Source organism: Rhincodon typus, chromosome 10 (genome assembly GCF_021869965.1).
Source record: "Rhincodon typus isolate 14 chromosome 10, sRhiTyp1.1, whole genome shotgun sequence".
In the NCBI taxonomy this organism is placed as follows: domain Eukaryota; kingdom Metazoa; phylum Chordata; class Chondrichthyes; order Orectolobiformes; family Rhincodontidae; genus Rhincodon; species Rhincodon typus.
In genome coordinates this window covers 60,319,162-60,341,902 of record NC_063341.1, presented here as the reverse complement: position 1 = coordinate 60,341,902, position 22,741 = coordinate 60,319,162, and the positions used below count along the sequence as shown (strand labels likewise).

Here is a 22,741-nt window from a genome sequence, read left to right as displayed (position 1 = left end):
AAGGTCTATGGGTGTGGTCTCGGGGCGATGCGCGGGGTCTCCGGTCAGTGGACGGGATCTCGAGTCTGTGGGCGTGGTCTCCGGTCTGTGGGCGGGGTCTCGGGTCCATGGACGGGGTCTCGGGTCCATGGGCGCCGTCTCGGCGCTGTGGGCGAGGTCACGGGTCTATGGGCGGGATCTCGCGTCAGTGGGCGTGGTCTGATCCATTCTGTGGGCGGGGTCTCGGGTCGGTTGGCGCAGTCTCGGGTCTGTTGTGGGCGTGGTCTCCAGTCTGTGGGCGAGGGCTCGGGTCTATCAGCGGGCCTCGCATCAGTGGGCGGGGTCTCGGGGCTATGGGCGGGACTTCAGTTCATGGGTGTCAGCTGACTGTCGTTGCGAGGGGTGGTGTCACTGGTACTGGGCGGGGCCTGGCTTGGTCTTGTCGGGTGGGGGCGGTAGGAGGGAGGCAGCTGCTGGCCCAACTCCACGACCTTGAATGTGGGCAGTGGCCTGTCGCTTGCCGCAGCGATAGGGAAGTGTTCGGAGAGAAGACATCGAGAGGAAGGTGAGTGATCTGACGTATTGGAACTAGGGGTTTGCACTGAGACCTGGGGGTGGGCGACGATCGAACGGAACAGAAATACCAGTCCTCTGCAGGTTGTACCGAGTGAAGCAAGGCCGCTGCTGATAGGCGGACGGATTATACAGAGCGGCTGGAGTGATGATGGTCGGAGCATTGTTACCTACGGCGCTTGCATCAGTGATTAGATATTTGTGAATTAATACCCTCCAGCCATGGCCTACACCATTGTTGTCATCTAACGGTTCTCTTACCTACTTGTTGTGTCCGGACACCCTGTGGGAGGAAATTAAGTCCGGGGCTGCTACCTGGGGTGTCGGAGTGTTTCTGCTCAGTTCATTGTTGTAATCATCTGATTTCTTATCGTCCATTTTCTTCCTGCTCTCCCTGGCATTTATAAAGTTAAAATGTGGTGGAGGAACGTGTACTGACTGATTTTGAGGCATTATTACCCCTTTAAGTGATCAAACCTTAATTACTTTCTACAGGGGAAAATCGTGCAGAGCGTTTGAAAAGGAAGTATGGAACAACCTAAACAAGTTCGGATACTGTACCTAAATGAATGGGATAGATTTGAAAGAACACTTTTCCGCCTCAAGCAAGGTCGGTGTTTATTTAGACTCCACTGTTTTACGTCTGTTGCGAACTCAAAAGTCCAAACGAGAGAGACAGGTTAAATGCAGCTTTTGACATGAATTTATGCTATAAGAAACTTGCACGTATTGCTCTGGAATTTGCTCTTTGATTATTCTGCAATTTTGACATATTTGCATATGGAAGCTTTCAAACATGTAAGCAGATGCATGCTTTCTTTTGGCAAATTGTAGATGTAATTGATACGTTGTCTCAGTCTATTTTTGGAAGCAGTATCTGTGACCAGTAATAAAACTGCTGTCACAGAACTTCATGTGATAAATAGTATGCTTGTATCTAGCTATTGAATGTTTTTCTAAGTTGCTGTCAGTAAAAGCTGTTGCATTTTATTGTCCTGTAATTAGGTATTTTTGTAACTCTTCCTGCAGTCTGCGTTTTGCCGAAATCAGGGTATTTTGAAGCTATCTTGCAGCAACACGTGTGGTTTTCAAATGTGAAGCATGGTTTCACTCTTTATTTATTGCTGTCATAAGTACAGTGAAAAGTTTTGTTCAAGCAGTACAGGAAGATCATAGGAAACAAGGATGGACAGATTATAGGGTGTTTAGACAGTGAGGAATACAATGGTACAGCTGCACAGGAGGTGCACAAAAGCAAAATCAGCATTAGATTTGAAATTAGAGAGGTCCATTCAGCAGCCTAACAACAGCAGGAAAGAAGCTGTTCTTGAACCTATTGGTGCGTGTGTTCAAGCTTCCGTATCCTCCTGCCTGACAGAAGGGGTTGGAAGAGAGTATTACTGGGGTGGGAGGGTCTTTGATGTTGGCAGCCTCTCAGTGGCCACGAGAAGTGTAGATGGAGTCCATGGATGGGAGGTTGGCGTCCGTGATGGTCTGGGCTGTGTACAAAACTTTCAGTAGTCTCCTGCAGTCCTGGGCAGAGCAGTCGCCGTACCAAGCTATTATGCACCCAGATAGAATGCTTTCTGTGGTGCATCTGTAAAAGTTGGTGAGGGACCTTATGGACATGCCAAACTTCCTAAGCCTCCTGAGGAAGAAGAGGTGTTGTCATGCCATCTTGACCGTTATATCTACCTGGAAGGTCCAGACAGATTGGTTATCGTTACCCCTGGGAACTTAACACACTCAACCCTCTCCACCTCCGTTCCATTGATGTAGATAGGGGTGTGTCCTCCTCCTTTATTCCTGAAGTCAGTGATCAGTTCTTCTGTTTTGCTGACATTGAGAGAGAGATTGTTATCATTGCACCACAACATCAAGCACACTATCTCCTTCCTGTATTCTGACTCCTCATTGTTTGACATCTAGTCTACAACGGTGGTGTCATCAGCGACATTGTAGATGACGTTCACACAAATTTTAGCCACACAGTCATGAGTGTACAAGTAGAACAGTAGGGGGTTGTGTACGCATCCTCGCGGGGTGCTGGTGTTGAGGGTTATCGTGGAGGATGTGCTGTTGTCTATCTTCACTGGTCTGTGGGTCAGGAAGTTGAGGATCCAGTTGCAGAGGGCGGAGCCAAGACCGAGGTCTCGGAGTTTTGAGATCAGTCTGGTTGGGATCAAAGTGTTGAAGGCAGAGCTGTAATCAATAAATAGGAGCCTGATGTAGGTGTCCTTGTTATCCAGATGTTCCAGGGACAAGTGCAGGGCTAGGGAGCTGGCATCTGTTGTGGACCTGTTTTGCCAGTAGGCAAATTGCAAAGGATTGAGGCAAGTTGGGAGGCTAGAGTTGACGTGGGCCTTCATGATTATGGAGGTCAGAGCCACTGGGCAGTCGTCATTGAGGCACGTGACATGTGCTTTCTTTAGTACTGAGATGATGGTGGTGGTCTTGAAGCAGGTGGGGGACTTCAGATTGTAGCAAGGAGAGGTTAAAGATGTCAGCAAAAAACTTCAGCTAGCTGGTTCACGTAGGATCTGAGTGCATGGCCAGGGATTTTGTCTGGGCCATTCGCTTTCCTTGGGTTCACTCTCAAGAAGGCTGATCTGATGTCTGCAGCGGTGACTGAGGAAACAGGTCCATCCGGGGTTGTTGGGGCAGGTGACGTGCCACTGGCATTCTGCTTCAACTGAGCATAAAAGGCATTGAGCGCGTTAGGGAGGGATGTGTTTTTATCCGCTATTTTGTATTGCCTCATTTTGTATCCCGTTATGTCACATAGGGTCTCGCCACAGTGGCTGGTGACCATGTGGTTTGTTTGGGCCTCTAACTTAGTCCGGTACTGCCTCATGGAATCTAAAATGGCCTTGCAAAGGACACATCTGGATTTCCTGTAAAGGTTTGGGTCTTCCAATTTGAATGCTGCACGTCTGGTCTTCAGTAGACAGTGGATTTCCCCGGTCATCCAAGATTTCCAGTTGGGGAGCCTATGGATTGACTTATTTGGCACGTAGTGCTGTACGCACTCGCTAATGAAGTCTGTGATAGTGGTGGCATGCCCGTCTAGGTTGTCAGTTGAATTCTTGAATATGGTTCAGTCCTCCAATTCCAAGCAGTCCTGGGGAAGCTCTTCCGTTGCCTCAGACCAGCACTATACTACTTTCTGTTACGGATTCTCTCATTCCAACTTCTGCTTGTTAGCTGGCAGGAGGCACACAGCATTGTGATCTGATTTTCCAAAGTGCAGACAGGGTATGGAGTGATAGACATCTTTGGTTGTGTAGTGGTCAAGAGTTTTAAGTTCTCTGGGGCAAGAGACATGTTGGTGTAATTTGGTAGCATCCTCTTGAGGTTGACCTGGTTGAAGTTGCCAGCCATGATGAATAAGGCCTCGGGGAATTTCATCTCCAGAGCATTTGTAACGCTGCAAATTTCATCCAGAGTATTCTTCACTTCTGCCTGGCATGGCATTGTAGACTGCAGTCAGGGATAGGGGTAAACTTGCGCGACAGATAGTAGGGACTGCATTTCACTGTAATATTCTAGGTCACCACCTTCTGCCATTATTGACATTGGCGTCTTGGGCTATAGGGCAAGCTCTCATAGAGTTATAAAGCACGGAAACAGACCCTTTGGTCCATATGCCTCTAAGCCCTTCCTAGTCATATACTCATCCAGATATCTTTTAAATGTTGCAATTGTACCGGCCTCCTCCACTTTCTCTGTCAGCTCATTCCATACATACACAACCCTCTGCATGGAAAAAGTTGCCCCTTAGGTTCCTTTTAAAACCTTCCCCTCTCCCCTTAAACCTATGCCCTCTAGTTTTGGACTCCCCTTCCCTGGAGAAAAGACCTTGGCTATTCACCCTATCGATGCCCCTCATGATTTTATAAACTTCTATAAGGTCACCTCTCGGCCTGCAATGCTCTGGGGAATACTTCCCAGCCTATTCAGCCTCTCTCTATAGCTTAAACCTTCCAACCCAAGCAACATCCTTGTAAATCTTTTCTGAACCCTTCTAAGTTTCACAACATCCTTCCTCTCTAACCTTTTACCTTGCATTTCTTCCTCCAAGCTTTTTTTTATGTTTGACTTTTTGTTGTGACCTGCTTTTTGTTCCTTTGACCCCATTCCACTATTCCTTTGCTTCCCTTCCTGGTGGCAGTGTTGACTGACATTGTAGGTTACACCTTTGTTTGGATGTGGTCCTCTTCTACTCCAAAAGGGCCATCATGATCCTGCATCAAAAATCATTGCTCAACTTCCTGTTCCTGCAATGTACCAAATCTCCAGCTGTTCTTCTCAAGCTATTGAGTGTGTCCCCTTCCAAATCAATGTCAATATCTCTCTCAACTCACATACTGGAGCACTCCAATCACTGCTAAAATTGCATTAGCGAAAGGCATAAGCAATCCTGTGGTTGTACTCTCAGATTAACTGTTATCTGTAACTTGCACGTAGCCTTGACACCCTCAACACTGCCATCCTCCTTGAGCATCTGTCCTCTGCCCTGTTCAATGGGGCACCTTTTAACATAGCTCTATTTTTACTAATCTGATTGTAGCCACATGATCTCCAGCAAAGGTTTCTCCCTCCTCTCCTATTTGAACCATTTCCCGTTCCTTGAACTCCTCCTGTTCCTCTATTATAGTCCATAGACATAAGGTCAACTTTTGAATGAATGTTTGCACCAGGTGTACTTCCCATTTTCCCCCATTGCTTTGGGTTGTCAGGCTTCCATTTTCAGCACATCCTTGAGTCAGTCACAATTTAATGCAGTTGAACACCAACTCAAGCAATCTGTTCAGCCAATAACATTACCTATCCATTATCATCACTGAGCATCATGATTTTTCTATTCACTTAGTAAGGCAGGACTAAACTGTTTGCATCCTCTGCTGTTTTTGACCTTAAACTAGTTTCCAATTTCTCATCTGCAACACTTCTACTCTTGATACATAACCTCCAAGCTGCTCCCATCTAGTGTCTATTTTCCTGTCCTCTTCGTGTAAACTACTGCTTATTCTTGTGTGTAGTTACATGAATAATATCCTACATCAAGTTCTGCTTACCTATGTTGACATGTTGGCAACTGGTTCCCTGATGCCTCAGACTTAAAATGATCATTTTCATGTTTGCTCTTCATAGTGTTACTCTTTCCCTATTTTTGCATTATCTTCTGTCATTGCAACACCAGAATTCTCAGTACCTCTGGCTGTACTTTATTCACTATTGTTAGCTGTGCTTTCAGCCATCAGACTCCATTGAGTTTCCTTGAATTTGAATTCCCACCTTAAACATTTGTCTTTTCACCTTTCAAGTACTGAACATCATGTACCTCTTTAACCATCCTTCCTCCTTTTGGCGTGAACATCATTTTAGGGCTACTCATGCAGGAAATAGCCCAACTCTGCAGTCACGTAACTGCTGTTGTAAATATGTTCAATGTTGTTTCACTTGTGAGTAAAAATAAAATGTCAGAAGGGGAACTCAAAATGTTGAAGTTCAAGATTAGCAGTGAATGTCTTGGGCATGGCCCTCTAGTAAATCATGCCTCTCAAACATATTGAAGCTATACTTCAAAAGTGATGGCTTGATTAATCTTCAGCAACCTTGCATTTCTGGTTGATGTTTTAATGATAAATAAGAATAAGTGATACTTGGATTTTCAATGGACTCGGTCAAACCAAAGTGTATCTTAGGATGTTCTCTGGCATTAAATCCCAGCACCAGATCCCTTCAAGACATACCATGGTTATTTTAAACCCCTAATCTTTTCAGAGACAGTTTATTCTCATGGTCTTCATGACCCAGCAATTCTTTTTTTCTAGCTCATTCCATATCAGATCCAGATAGATATGAAAAAAAATCACCATTATACTTTGATAACAAGGTGTAGAGCTGGATGAGCACAGCAGGCCAAGCAGCATCAGAGGAGCAGGAAAGCTGACGCTTCGGGTCTAGACCCTTCTTCAAATTCTGTCTCCTGTCCACCTATCTTCTCCTTTATCCATCTTCTATCCGCCTCCCCCTCTCTCCCTATTTATTTCAGAACCCCCTTCCCTTCCCCCACTTCTGAAGAAGGGTCTAGATCTGAAGCGTCAGCTTTCCTGCTCCTCTGATGCTGCTTGGCCTGTTGTGTTCATCCAGCTCTACACCTTGTTATCTCAGATTCTCCAGCATCTGCAGTTCCTACTATCTCCGAAACCATTATACTTGGCATGTTCTATTGCTCCCTTAAGTCCGCATTAACATAATTATCGTGAGTGTTTGCTGGTGTGTTTTTTTTCTTCACAGCATCAGTTAATGTGTTTTTTTTTTTGTTCACTGCGTCAAAGCTAAAAAGTTTTTTTTTAAATATGTCTGAGTCCCATCCTATTCCCTTTAACACCACATTTACCATGACTAATCCGCGTAGCCTGCATATCCCTGGACACTACGGGGCAACTTAGCATAACCTGCACATCTTTGGACTGTATGAGGAAACTAGAGCACCCAGAGGAAACCCATGCAGATATGGAAGAGCATGCAAACTCCACACAATTGCCCAAGGCTGGAATCAAACCTGGGTCCGGGTGCTGTGAGGCAGCAGTGTGCCACCTGGTCGCTCCAGAAAATCTTTGGTACTTCTCTAGGGCCCAACTTTTTTTTTTTTTTTTGGAAAATTACAACCAATGCATCCACATTCTCTGTGGCTACCTCTTTTAGGATCCTGGGAAGCAAACCATCAGGGCCAGGGGACTTATCTCCCTTTAGACCCATTAGTTTGTCTTATACTACTTGTTTAGTAATTCCTCTCCCATATCTTTTAGTATTGATGGAATATTCAAAGTATTTTCCACCATAAGGACTGAAATAAAATATCTACTTAACTACTTTGCCATTTCCTCATCCCCCAAAACTACGTCCCTGATTTATTTCTAAGGGGCCTATGTTCACTTTGACCTCTCTCTCTTCCTTTTTATATATTTAAAAAATCTCTTTTCAATTTTTATTTTGCTTACTAGTTTCCCCTTGCAGTTTATTTTCTCTGTCTTTATTATCTTTTTAATTCTCCTTTGCTGGATTCTGAATTTTTTTTTTATTCCTTCACGGGATGATGGTGTTGCTGGCTAGGCAGCATTTATTGCCCATCCCTAATTGCCCACAGAGCAGTTAAGAGTCAACCACGTTGCTGTGTGTCTGGCAGCATCTGTAAAGGGAAAAAACAGTTAACGTTTTGGGTCTGGTGACCCTTGCTCCTTTAATGTTAAGTTCTCTGTTTTGATCCCCTTGTAACCATGTTTCTGTAGTGGCTATGAGATCATGTTTATTTACCTTGATTTGCACTGTCAGCTCATCTACCTTTATTCTGAATGTTTCGTGTATTAAGATACAAAGCCTTTAAGTTTGTTTTGTTATCAAGTTTCTTCCCACTTCTATGGTTCCTTGGTACAATATAACCTTCATACCTTCTGATAACAATCAACCCCATCTCTAACCTGCAATCTTACCTTCTTACCTTCTGATTTTTAAAAAAAAATTCTGTGTGATTGAACACCGCCCCCCACCATGCCCTTGCCTCCGCTATTTAGTTTAACGCCCCATCTACAGTCCTATTTACATGATTTACTAGTTCTCCAATCCCAGCATGATTAGGTGGAGCCTGTCCCATCGGAACAGCTCCCTCCTTCCCCAGTACTGGTGCCAATATCCTATGAACTCGAATCTTTCACCAATCTTTAAGCCATATGTTTACCTCCTTAATCTTGTTGACCCTGTGCCAGTTAGCTCGTGGTTCAGTTAGTAATCTAGAAATTATCTCCATTTGCTTCTGATTTAGCGCCCAGCTGCTCATCTTCCCTCAGCAGAACCTCTTTCTTCTTTCTCTGCCTATATCATTGGTACCTATGTGGGCCATGGCAACTGCATTTTTCCCCTGCCACTCCACGTTTCTCTGTAGCCCAGATGGGATATCCTGAACTTGGGCACCAGGCAAGCAAAGCAGCATCTGGGGCTCTCGATCCTAACCACAGAGTACAGTGTCAATTCCCCTGACTATATTATTCCTGATAACAACTACACTCTTCTCTTCTGTTTCCACCCCTTGTGAATGGCTCCATGTACCACGGTACTGTAGTCAGTTCATTCATCCTCCCTAAAGTCACCACTCCTGTCCACACAGGGTGCAAGAATCTCAAACATGTTAGACAAGCTCAAAGCCTGAGGCTCCTTCAGAAATACTTTCTGGATCTATCTCCCTGCCTTGCGTGCAGTTACATCCTCCTGTCCCTAACCACTGACTGAATTAGAGGTAGTTGATCTAAGAGGTGTGCCTGCATCTTGAAACACAGCGTCCAAATAACTTTTTATTTCTCCCCACCCTGATGTGTCACCGTTTTTGAAGTTCAGACTCCAGTTCATCAGCTCTGAGCCGGAGTAACCAACACTTTGTCCAGATGTGGTCACTGAACCACAGTGAGGTCTGCCAGCTCCCACACCTTGCAAATGCAACACATCACCTTGTGCTGCATCTCTATTTTGTTACGTTCATTTTTAATTTTGTTTCTTATTTTCCTACTGGATTTTTTTAGATTGTAATCTGTTAATAATTCTCCCATTTATTTTCAATCTGAAAGCAACCTATAACAGTCAAATTATCAGCCAATGAACTTGGCTTTCTTGTGATGCCATTCTTTGCTTTGTGTTGGGCCCCTGATAGTGGCCTTCTATTCATTGTTAAAAGACCATACAAACTATGAACCCAAAAAGTCAAGCAAAAACATCTCTTGTCCCTCTGCACCAAATTCCCATGCTTCTCCAAACTATATCCAGGCTATGTCTCACTTCAGATGTGATCTCTCCTTCCTGACTGTACAAAACTTATTGATGTGTGCTATTTAATTGTGAGCTTATTTCTTTTCCAGTGAGGAAAAGTTGCTGTCTGCTCAATTGATGTTCCACAGCTAAAATATACTTACTAATTCTACTTCTGCTTCAGAAACTTTCAGAACAATACTTATTTTGCTAAACACATGTAAGTGCGGAGTGGCCATCTCCAACAAAAGAAGATCTAATAATCTCCCTTAGCAAGAAGTGGAAAGACCATTGCTAAATCCTCCGCTATCAAAAGAACTGGGGTTTACCACTGACCAGAAATTGAACTGGGCAAACTTTTTCAGTATTGTTTGTTTGCCAGATGGTGTGATTGGTGTATATTTCCCTGTAAGAGATAGTAAAACTATTGTCATTCAGCTGATGTCATCACTTTCAACTAAAGTAAAATTTGTTTTCTCTATTTTTCTGTTCTCGTTTTTCAGGATATGAATTGCAGTTTCGTCTTGGTCCATCTTTACAAGGGAAGGATGTTAATGTGAACATCAACTATCCAGCTGCTTCAGATAGTTTTGAACGTCATCGCTTTCAGACATTGCAGTGGCAGAATCCAGTAGGAGGCGATGACTCTGATAAATACTGTGCAGTTATTTTGCAGATGTCTGGATCCTTTCAATTTTATTATGTCTCTAGGTGAGCTTAAATGAAGATAACTTTCCTAATCTTAAGAAAAAAGAATACTCTTAAAATATTTCCACAATATATTTTACTTTTGCTTCTCCAATATTCTGTCATAAATATGTTTGAACCATTTTGGGCTATGGTTCAAAAACATCAGCCACTTTCTCTCCATGTGCCACGTGTGGGATGTAAGCAGTGAGTGATTGCAGACTAATTAACTAGAAATCGGTGCAGTTGAACCTGTGGTATCTTTGCTTGACATCCATAAGCATGCATATCCTTCAGGATGTGTTGGATTGCAAAGGAGCAAGAAAATTAGCTGGGTTTGTTTTCCATTACTGAGCAAAGGGTTGTTCAGATCTTTCAGAGTAAATTGACTACCACAGTGTTGGAATTCAGCTACCTCAGCATGTCGAAGCTGGAATCCTTCCAGCCTGAAAAACACTGTTGCACACTAGGTAGCAAACGTGCCACCCACCAAATCTATTTTTTTAATTGTAGGATGAGTCCTGTTTTTACTAACGCTTTTTATTTTACCAACAACTTTACTATTCCTTGCTCTGCCTTCCCAAGTGCTTTGCTTAAAATAAATGTAGATGCAAGGTTCTTGCTGTCTTTATCAAAAAGGACACATCTAACAACTGAGAATCTAATCATCTCCCCTTGATTTCTATGCACGGACCATTACTGAATCCCCCACTATCAAAATTATTGGAAACACCATTGACCAGAAACTGAACTAGACCAGCTACAAATACTGTGTGGGTATAACAGCAGTCAGAGACTAGAAGTTCTACAGCAACTAACCCACCACCCAACTCCCCAAAGCCTGATCACCATCTGCAAACCATATGATGGAATGATCTGTTAGTGCAGCTCCACCGACACCAACCAGGATAAGTAACCTGTTTGGCGCCCTATCCACCACCTTAAGCATTTACTCCTTCCACTACCAATGCACAGTGGCAGCATTGTGTGCTATATACAAGGTGCATAGTAGCAACACATACAGGATATATCAACAGCATGTTCCAAATCTGTGACCTCTACCACATAGAAGGGCAATGGAGTTGATGTGTGGAAACATTGCCATCTGCAAGTTCCCCTTCATTTCATATTGGCAATACAGTTTCAAATCAGGATGGCATTCTTTCATAGTAATTGGACCAAATCTTTGCATTCCTTTTCTAACAGCACCATTGGTGTACCTATACCATGTAGATTGCTGGGGTCAAATGGAGAGGCAACAAATACATTTATGCCAGAGGGAATGTAACTTCCTGAAATGACTGGATTTTAAAAAAATGTTTTGACATGGTATAGGCAGTATTAGATCAGTTTGTCACTTTTTACCTTTTTCCAACTGGGCCTCCCTTTGGACAGGATATCTCTACAACTGCATTTCTCACTGAGAGATTGTTAGGCATATGATTTGGCAATTTGCACAATTGACAATTTGAAGTCAATTCCTAAGAAATTAATTCTTGATCACCTTTCTGTAAATATTCTCTTTAGAGAAGAATGATGTTACATTTGATTCTTTTGTGAATCTTTCAATTGAGATAACCTAAGGTAAGAGGATTTCAACTGGAAATTCATTTCACCTTTGGCTGCCCTTTAAGCTCACTTTTTTAATATTATAACTATTTCTAGTTCTGAGTCTTAACCCGTCACAACCTGCAGGCATTAGAGTGAGGGAATTTTATTCCGAGCATGCTGAGGAAAGAGAATAAATGTGTTGTTAATTTAATGGTAGCCATCCAAAGTAACATTAAAGTGCATGGTCTTGATAAATTGTAAAAAGAAACGCCACTGTAGTGGCATGTTGATAGATCCTTATGCTTCAAATGTCCAAAGCCTTTTCTGAGAAATACCATGCTACTTCAAATGTGTGATATAGAGGGTGAATATGTGATGAGAGGTCGAGTGGTGAAATATAAGTGGAAAGATGCAAATTTATTTGTCTTTCAGTAGAACTTATCAGCAGTAATAACAATAAACACTTAAGGGAAACCTGAAATGTCTCACTTTATATCTTCTTGTCTTAAGAAATAATCAAAGGATTGGTGCAGGCTTTATCATTGTGGACCCTATTCTACGTGTTGGACATGACAATCAAGTTCTGCCACTGGATTGCATTTGTCTCCAGACGTTCTTGTCCAAATGTTTGGGACCATTGGATGAATGGGAGGCCCGGTTGAATGTTGCTAGGCAAACAGGTAATGGGAACTGACAAATGTATCAATTTATAAACCTTTTAGTATTGTGAAAAATATCAAGCAGCTCAGGTTTTGTTTATCTGTATAAATAATCGGATAACAGAGCATAACATGCGTTGCAATATCAACAAGTAACTCAAAACTGAAAACTGTTTTCATGTTTACAAATGTTTCTCTGAACTTGATTTGTTATACTCGATAGGATACAGGGATGAAACCACCCCCTTCCACCAAAGATCCTAAATGTGTGTGCTGTCTTTACACCTCTGTTTTTCACCTCCCCTCCACATTCTGTGTTCTCCAAATATCTTAACTCATTAAGTTCTAAGATGCCTTCACGGACACTGTATTTTACAAGTTTCCATTGACACCATGCAGTTGTGGTCAGTGACTTCCTGAATTTTTCTGTCAGTTCTCCAAAACTACTAACGCATCATTCTATTTGTTCATGGTTTCCCTTGAAATCTTTTACTTATTACAAAATAAAATCACTTTTTTTTTAAAACATGAGCTATCCCTTGTTCCTCATTCAATTTATTGCCTTCCAATCTTCTTTGCCTTCTATAATACATGGGTTTTCGAAGCATATATTCTTGATTTTGCTCATTATTTCCTCTTTGGTATCCTATACTGTTGATCTTAGACCTTCACCAAGGATTGTCACTAATAACAAATGCTAACTCAAGTTTAAAGTTAGGGAAAATGAATTAGTGTCATTTCTGTATTTGTGTTTAAAATAATAGTTCACGCCAGAGAAGTTAACTTTTGTCACAGTTTTGAGAAGATCAGATATGATTTTAAAGGACAAAGGCAATAATAACAGCTGAAGTTGTGGATTTGTGGAGGAACCCTACTTTGAAATGTTAGGAATTCCGTGTTCCACTCTCAAATTCAAAGTGCGTAATGTCACACTTTCCCACATTTGTATTCCATCTGCCACTTGTTTGTCCATTCTCTTAGCCTGTCCAATTTCTTCTGTAGCCTCACCATTTCCTGAACAGTATCTCTTCCTCCACCTATCTTTGTGTCATGATTTATGATAGAATACTGTCCATTTCTTGAATGAGAAGCTTGATATGCTATAAAATTTTTAAAAAGTAGACTAGATTGTTACTCCACTAACTATCTTAAACTCCCTTGGGTGCCAGTGCACAGAAGCAGCTATGTGTACTGCAGCAATTCACCAATGCTTCTTTGACAGCATCTTCTAAACCTACAACATCGGCCTAATGGGAAAAACGGGGGCCAAATTGCTGCTTTGTCTCCTGCTCATCATATTGGAACTTTCTTCCAAGATGTATGTGTACCAATATCACATGCGCAGCAGTTGTTCACCTTCTCCAGGGCAATGAGAAATGGGCAATGCTTACATTGAGATGCTCCATGTTCCATGAAGAAATAAACAAACAATTCCCCAACATTACACTGAGAGGGGAGGTAGTTAACCTTAGATATCTGCAGTTCCAATATAACTTTGTATTTGCAGTCGGCTGTACAATGAGTGCTGAGGTTCAAGTTGATGTGAAACTGCCATGGTTATACATATGCCCGTTATGGTTCTCACTAGATTATCTCTCTTAATCAGTAATTGCAAATATCAGTAAATACTACAAATTGGACCCCATTTGTCAGGAATAAGCTGCACTATCATGCTGTTCCAGTAATGTCTGTTTTGATGTAACGCATACGATCATTTTTTAGTATGGATTTTCAGTATGCTGTATCATCTTAGGATATATAGGACATCATAGAGCGTTTAGGGACAAAGTGTTGAATGTATTTCAAGAAGTAGAGAGGGTTCTTGGGGCTAAAGGGATCAAAAGGTACAGGATAAAAGTGGTATGTTAATAGGGGATTCAGTGCTGGTGATGCCATTGAATGTCAAAGGACAGTGCTTAGATTCTTTGTCTCATACTGGAGATGGCCATTGCTTGGTGTTTGTGACATGAATGTTACTTGCCACTCTTCAGACCAAGTCTGGATATTGTCTAGGTCATGCTGCATTTGTACGTGGACTGCTTCAGTGTCTGAAAATGTACAATGATTGCACCATTCGTGAAAACATTGAAACATTGTGCAATCATTGGCAAATAGCCACACTTCTGACCTTATGGTGGAGGGAAGATCATTAATGAAACGGCTGATTATGGTTGGACCTGGGACCCTTCACTGAGGAACTCCTGCAGAGATATCCTGGAATGGAGCATTGAGTGGCAGAGCAGGCTCAAAAGGCCAAATGGTCTACTCCTGCTCCTAGTTTCTATGTCTCCTCCTGTCTGTGCTTGAAGGAAGGCAATTGACATAGTGACGTTATCACTAGACTATTAATCCAGAGACCAGGTAATGTTCAGGGAACCTGGGTTTGAATCCTACCATGGCAGATGGTGGAATTTGAATTCAGTAGTCTGGAAATGAGTTTAACGATCATAAAACCATTGCTGATTGTAAGGAAAAAACGCATTTAGTTAACTAATGTTATTTAGGGAGAAATCTGCCATCTATATCTGGTCTGGCCTACGTGTCACTCCAGTCCCACAACAATGTGGTTGACTCTTAACTGACCTTCAGTCAATTGGGATGGGCTAAAATGCTTTCCCAGCCAGTGACACCCACATCCCACGAATAAAAAAAAAAAAACAAGTTAGGAGTGCTGTGAGGCTCTAGGTTTTGGACAAGATGACAATGCCTAAAGAGCCAAGGCAAAACTGAGATGCTGTGAGCATCCAAGAAAGTTGAGTGATTGGATGCTTAAAAATAAGTTAGCCAAGAACCCTAAGATGCAACCAGACGCATGGCTGCCTTATCCCTGTGTGCAAAGTAGATTGGCAGCAATATTGTAATGAAAAGCATCAGTGACCTCCAGAATTGAAGTGGTAAACTAAATCCTGTTGATGTAGTGAGGCTAGTGCTTTTCTAATGCCAACCCCTGTGGATGAAGAATGCAGGCAGTTGTTGCCCATGGCGTGTTCCCTGAGGTGTTGAGGACTGTTGGCCAAGATGGATACTTGGAAAAGAGACAAATGGCTACAACTGCTAGATAACTGCTTTCACTATCATGTCTTGAATTGCTTCCGTCCAAGCTCCCTCTATTTCCTGAGAAGATCCGAATTACATATAAATGAAGTGACATTAGACAATAAGCAATGTTAATGCATGCAAATAGGCTGCTTGCCACTCACTGATTTAGACTTTTTTTTTCTGTTGAAGTCAAGAATCTCATTTTTCCATTCTTACAATATTTTTCCAACTGATTTGTCATTATCAATGTCATTCAGGCTTGGGAAAATTTCACCCATAGAATAACCAAAGACAGACTCTAAATGTAGTAACTGTAGTAATACAAACCTTTCCTGTTAGTTGCTCCTACTTGACTCCAAAGCTACTGAAGTAATTTCATTCTTGCGCCTGAAGGATAAACATAACTGGTTTAGGTATGAAACAAGATGATGAATTTTTACAAAAAAAATACAAATGACAAGTTCATATTGTCAGCAGTTCTTCATTTCAGAAGCTGTGCACATGATACTGGAGTTGTTGGCATAAACATCTAATCTGACTAGCACAATTTAAGAGGCAGTTGTTGAGCTTTCTTTGCAATTGGGATCAACAGTTCACTCGCTCAATACATTTCTATTTCCCAAGAATGTTGCTACATACTGTCCGGTGACCTTCAATTGTGCAATTTAATATGTTAACTGAAATGCTTTTCTTAAAAAAAAAAAACATTACTAATCGTTACCTCCAAAACAAAAGAAGTGAATGTTCTCACCTAGCTCCATTTATTAACACTTAAATGACTATTTGACACTAAAACACTATTTGACTTTGTTTTATACCCATTGAAAGTTTTAAAGGAATAATTGTAGATGGCACTGTTAATACCTTTATAAGTTAATGTTACAAGGTTAGAGCAAAAGAAGAATAGTCGATATTTGAGAGCTGTGTTGACTCTGCCAACATAACTGACATCAATGGGAAGGCACTGCATTTGCTTTGAATATGATCTAGGCCCTGCATTTATGTTAGCAGAGTTGTTTCTTAATTAATTTAAACAATTCGGCCCATTTCACATAATAAACATAACTGAACAATTTTGGCTAACATTTCTCTTCCTGGAAAGAATGCTTCCATTGCATCTGGAGCATCCTTTCCTATCAGAGTACAGTTGACAGTTGCGTTTACAGATTTCCAAAAATTGTGGGTGCTATATTTTAGATAAAATATGGATGTTGGGTGCTGAAGATGAAAACTCTCTCCAACATGACCTACAAATAATGTTGGCATGCAATAGGAGTAAAAACTAAATTGTATTCAAAGTGCTGGAATCCAGCTGATCTGAGAGCATGCATGCATACAAAAGCAAATCTAAAATGCTTGCATGATTAGAATATTACTGAGCTGTGGGATGTTGATCACTTGAAATTCAAGCTACAACAATTAGAAATGGCTTCATATTTAAATACGATTACCATTAATACTGTCACAATTAAAAGGTTAGTGCTGCAACAATAACTACTGAGACATTCTGGGCCAAATAGGTTTAAATACCAAATTGAGTGGACATGAACTGATAACAATATTGTTAAATTGAGCATTGATGCAACCTATTTTCATAAAGACCCTTCAGCGCAGGAATAGCCATTCGGCTCATCAAGTCTCCTCCAAAGAGCATCCCACCTAGATCCAGCCCCCAACAACCCTGCGTTCATCATGCCTAATCTACCTCGCCTGCATATCCCCAGACACTATGGTCAATCCACCTACCCTGTGCGACTTTGGACCATGGAAGGAAACCTGAGCACCTGGTGGAAACTAGCACAGACATGGCAAGAATGTGCAAACTCCACACAGACAGTTGCCCGAGACTGGAATCAAACCTGGGTCTCTGGCGCTGTAAGGCAGCAGCACTAACCACCGTGCTATACTTTTCTTGCAGACTAATTAGATTTTTACCTAGTGGCAGTCCACAAACTATGGATTTCCAATTGTACTGGGAGCCCTCTTTAGGTGTGTGCATTCTCAAAACTTGTCTTTTAAATTGTTCAGCCATCTTCAGTTTTGCATATACACATCCCTATTTTTATAATAGTTTTGTTTCTCTAAATATGCTGCTTTCCATATTGTTAAGCAAGGTTAGCTGTTGACACAAATAGTCTTCTCCCTGCATTGATCTTGCACTCTTGTTTATGCTGGCTCAAATATGTAGGCTGGACAAGTGTATGGCTCTGGTGGCTTGCTTCCAAATAAGGTTTACGTGTAAGACCACAACAACGTAATGTTTATAAAGCCCCATTAATGTAATAAAACTTTCCAAGGCACTTTGTAAGAACATCATGAAACAACTTATTACACTGAGCCACAAATGTTATGACAAATCATGAAAAGCTTTGTCAAAGAGTCAGGTTTTAAAGATGTCTTTTAAAGAGGAAAGTGAGGTGGTGAAATGTACGAAGGGTATTCCAGGGCTTAGTGTCTAGACAATTAAAGACTCCTCCACTAATGGTGGAGCAATTAAAATTAGCAAGGACATTTTAACTTGCTATATGCTAGTCAGGTCTGATAGAGTAAAGGTCACTTACTGTATAACTTCTCAACCTTCTCAGTGCAAATGTAAACCAAGATTATGAAATCTTTTCTTGTGACTTAACATTCCAAATCCTGGTGGTGGTCTGGTGATGCAGCTGCACCATACTTATTTTACTAGTTTGGTCATAGGCAGACAACACTTGGCTGACTCCTTAACAATAACATTTGCCCTCTTGCTAAAATTTCTGGAGTCAAGCAGTGACTGTCTTTCAATGATTTAATGTTCTAACTGCATGAAAATTCTTTTGATTGGAATGCAGAGTTAAGTTTTTTTTTTGTTAAATCATTTGAGGAATTAGTTTGCATTTCAAAATCATTAATTATAATTAAATTGGATAAAGGAACTGAAATTTGAGAGTTCCATTGAAGAGTCATACTGAACTTGAAACATTAACTCTTTCTACCTCTGCAGATGCTGCCAGACCTGCTGAGTTTCTCCACTTGTTTTTATTTCAAATTCAGTTCAGGGAACTTTGGCTCTGAATCAGGAACTCTATTCAAGATGCACTGTAGAATATAATCAAAAATAATATAATCTAAACTAATACAGCATAAAGGTTGAGAGCAAGGACATCTTTTCCGAGAACAAGTTCCATCTGCTTATTTGGTGCAATGGCACTTGTTTTATAAAATGTGGTTAGCATTCATCTTTAATTAACAGTACCATTGAAATAAATAAGTCTCATCTTGTATGGTGTCGAAAGATTTAACTGCTTTGTTTGTCTGCGAGATAGGTTTAACTGCTGTTCCAAGCAAAGCTGATAAGCCTATGAAGCGTTTTGGGTTATCCTTTTGGTGTCAAAGGTTATAAAGCTATACAAGTGCAAACTGTTTACTTATCTGGGAACAAGCAAACTTGCAAGTTAGAAAACTTTGCTCAATATCAAATTTTGCTTATAGTTATAAAATTTGTATTACTGGCTTAAGCTGCATTAATTTATTTGAACACAAATGAACAATAAATTTTATTTGTTCTTTTTAATAGGCTATAATATGATACATTTTACTCCATTACAAACTCTTGGATTGTCGAGATCATGCTATTCGTTAGCAGACCAGTTGGAATTAAACCCTGATTTTTCTCGGCCTGAAAAACTTTACACTTGGAATGATGTTGCGAGGCTAGTGGAGAAGTTGAAAAAGGAGTGGAACATGCTCTGCATAACAGATGTGGTCTACAATCATACAGGTACTGAATGAAGGAAAATATCCAACAATATTACAAAAGCTACACTTGTCAGCTTGAGGGAATGGTGAATTCTGAAAGAAACATGCATGAATGGGTTTTCAGCAGCAGATGAGCTGAGATAGGAGATGGCCAAGTTTGGTGGAAATTGCCAGTGTTAGTGTTGGCTTGAAGATGAGGTCAGAAGCTCAACTTGAGATCAAATGTTGACACCAAAAGTGTGACAGACTGAATCAATCTCTGACTGACTGTTGCTTGGGAAAAAGGGAAGGAATCATTAGCTACAGAATGGTGTCTGATGCAGGGACTGAAAATATTGGCTTCAGTCTTCCCACTATTTAATTGGACGGAAGTTCTGCTCATCCAGTACTGAATGTCAGATAAGCTGGCAATTTAGTGACTTAGAGTCAGAGGTTTGCAGCACAGTGGAGCATTTAAGAGAATAATGATGAAGTACAGCTGGATGTTATCAACATTGATTTATTATTTTGCAAGAGGAATGAATTATAATAATTTTAAAATGCAAATTAATCATAATTAAATTGGACAAAGGAACTGAAATTTGAGAGTCCCATTGAAGAGTCATACTGGACTTGAAACATTGACTCTTTCTATCTTCACAGATGCTGCCAGACCTGCTGAGTTTCTCCAATACGTTTGTTTTTATTTCAAATTCACAATACCTGCAGTATTTTCCTTTTAACTGAAAATTGATTTTCTGTGTAGAACATCTATATTCATGTGACAAAATTGTCACTCAATGTCATTCTATATTCTTTTATACTTTAAAGCATCATTTGTATGTCTGATCCACAGAAACTAACAGTATTGCAGAAATAAGACCCATTTTGTCAAAGGTTTTTATCTTGAGCTGATTATGCAAATTCAATAAGAAATGCCAGTTTAAAAGTTAAGCAATGTTTATGCTGAGAGGAGAGAGTTGATTGTCCATGGCAACACCTCTACCTAACACTTAACAACCAATGTGCCAGTTAATGATAACTGGCAGCGGCCAAGCTTTGTTCAAGTTTTCAACCAGGAAGGTTGATTAATCAAGACATTTTCTTGTGCACTCATCAGAATAAGGACTCGACAAGTACTTCTTTTTCAACAGTATTCAAGTTTTGGACTACTATTTGAAACTATCAGTAGAAACCTTTCTCTTCATAACTTTGAATTGGTGCTAAACAAACCTTTTTCCCTAAATAAAAATGCAAGTCTCATCGTATTTATGATTTAGATATTTCAAAATTAATTGTGAGGAGTTGTTTGTTTGCACTAGTTCTGGTTATTAAATTGAGAATAAAACTGCACTGCAAAAATCCGAAATTTGTAGTTCATTGTATTGCTTTCACACCTTAATTTGATTGCATATGCTATCTGAAGGGAAGACTTGCATTTATTTGTCTCTTTCATAACTGCAGGACAACATTTGCCATAAATTGCTTTGGGAAGTTCTATTGTTTTAATGTACGAGACATATGAATATAACAAATGTATTAATTAGGAGCAGGAGTAGAAACATTGTTGATGATGTTTACTTGGCAAGATCTCAAGCAGCTCTGTGGAATTGTTTCCTTCCACCAGAGAGTACAAATGGCAATGTGATGTGCTGAAGTTTTTGGAGTGGGACTTGAAGCCATAATAAAAACCGAAAGAAGTGCAGATGCTATAAATCAGGATAAAAAACCGAATTTGCTGGAAAAGCTCAGCAAGTCTGGCAGCATCTGTGAAGAAAAAAAGTCAGAGTTAACGTTTCGGGTCCGGTAACGTTTCCTCAGAACTGAGTTCTGAGGAAGGGTCACCGGACCCAAAATGTTAACTCTGATTTTTTTTTTTCACAGATGCTGCCAGACCTCCTGACCTTGAAGGCATAACATTTTAACTGAAAGTGAAAATTCTGCTACTGTGTCAGTGTGGATATCATGAAACCTGGGCTGCTAAATAAATAATGAGTTGCTTCTTCAACCAATTTATCTTGGAAACATTTCCGTCGACTGGTTTGTGATCCCATCCAATCCTTTTTGTTACTTTAATGTGTTGAGCTTTTGTGAAAGTATGCCCACTTGCAAAGTATCTCCTAAATCCTGTTAAAGCTGCTTGATGCCTGCAACTTAGTTAACTAATTTAGTCTATTTATACTGTAGGTCGAAGAGATTGTGTTGTTTTTAGTTAAAATGTATTCGTTCAAATATGATCAACAACATTATACACTTGGGACTGATTGTTGCTGAGTTAATTTAGGGTGCGGGATCTGAACATCACTATTTTCTGAATTCTTTAAAACTAGTAAAACTTTGAAAGCCATTTCCATATCATTATGGTACTAGAGGGGTTCTTGAGCCTTGCCTTTTAATAATCTGATTGAAATAGCCATATGCAGGAGAGGGTTTAAAAATGTCAAAGGTGGAATGTCATCTATTTAAGGAATAATGACTGAATAGCAGCAGTGTACACTAGGTGATGTTTGACACTGAGTATTCGTGATGATGGACCTTATTTATTTTTGTAAAGGTCAGGGTGCTCTTGATTTGACACTCTGCTTTTCAAATGTCAAGTAAGCACTGGCTGAGTGACCAAGAATTAATTTAGTTGTGCAATTATGCAGTTTATTTTCAACTGAAATATTCTTAATTCCTGTTTCTTATCAATTCTATTGGAAGCATTCACAGTTTGATAATTTGAGGTAGCTTATTCTTCACTTTAATATATTAAATTTATATATAGTAACCTTGATGATAAAGGTTAGGGAACATCGATGCACTGTATCGAGAGTTACTTCCTGTTGAGTTCAGTCCGTTTGCAAGCATGTAAACTGCAATTTATATTGTTGTTTGTAATACGCTTCAGTATTACTGGGTAACAAAAGGTCAAAGCATTTTGTCCTTCAGTTCATCAGGGCAATGACCGGGGGCATAGATTTAAAGGAAGGGTCCAAAGAATTAGAGCAGATGTGAGGAAAAACTTTTCCTCCCAGAGGATATTAGAAACCTGGAACTCACTGCTTGTGAGAGTGGTAGAAGCAGAAAACCTTGTAACATTTATGAAGTTGGACTAAAGATCTCTTTCTGTGCTGTATGACTCTATAAGTATTTAGATCTGCCAAGGCATACAAGGCTGTGGACTAAGTGCTGGAAAATGGGATTAGAATAGTTAGGTGGTTATTTTTGATTGGTACGGACATGATGGGCCGAATAACTTAATTACGTACCGCAGAGATATCTCTAATTCCTATTTGTAAGTATTCCAATGTAAATGGAGCAAAGTTTTATACTGTTTGAGAAGAGTACTGATAGGTTGGAGAGTGGACTCTGATTCATAGAGGCATTGCTATGGAAAATACAACACTGTCAAAACAGAGACCGACATTGAATGTAATTCAGTGATTGAGCAACATCTGAATGTTCTTGAATGTGCTAAGAATTAACTAACAACCAGTTTAAGATTCACTTGGGGTGCAGTGTAGCAAGCTTCCACATTATGAAAGCACACGTACATATGTAACGTAAAATAGACTACCTCCATTATCTGGGACATTGTTCAGGACAGTGTTATGGCCAAATAAACTTGTGTTTAAATTTAAACCAGATTTGGCAGTTAACTGAGATAACAAGGTGTAGAGCTGGATGAACACAGCAGGCCAAGCAGCATCAGAGGAGCAGGAAGGCTGACGTTTCAGGCCTAGACCCTTCCTCAG

At 40.5% G+C, this 22,741-nt stretch overlaps 1 protein-coding gene across 3 annotated transcripts in view; it reads left to right on the top strand.

Moving 5' to 3' along the window:
- Positions 1-429: 429 nt before the first annotated feature.
- The window catches only part of agla (amylo-alpha-1, 6-glucosidase, 4-alpha-glucanotransferase a), a 66,352-nt gene continuing 44,040 nt past the window's right edge, over positions 430-22,741 (top strand). For 2 of the 3 annotated variants that reach the window (XM_048602361.1, XM_048602363.1), the window contains exons 1-5: positions 430-544; positions 1,048-1,162; positions 9,858-10,065; positions 12,103-12,272; positions 18,844-19,047. In XM_048602361.1, coding sequence (XP_048458318.1) covers positions 1,081-1,162; positions 9,858-10,065; positions 12,103-12,272; positions 18,844-19,047 — 664 coding nt within the window. In that variant the 5' untranslated portion in view covers positions 430-544; positions 1,048-1,080. Of the gene's footprint in view, positions 545-725; positions 804-1,047; positions 1,163-9,857; positions 10,066-12,102; positions 12,273-18,843; positions 19,048-22,741 lie in introns of those variants that run through there. The other variant, XM_048602362.1, reaches the window with a different exon arrangement.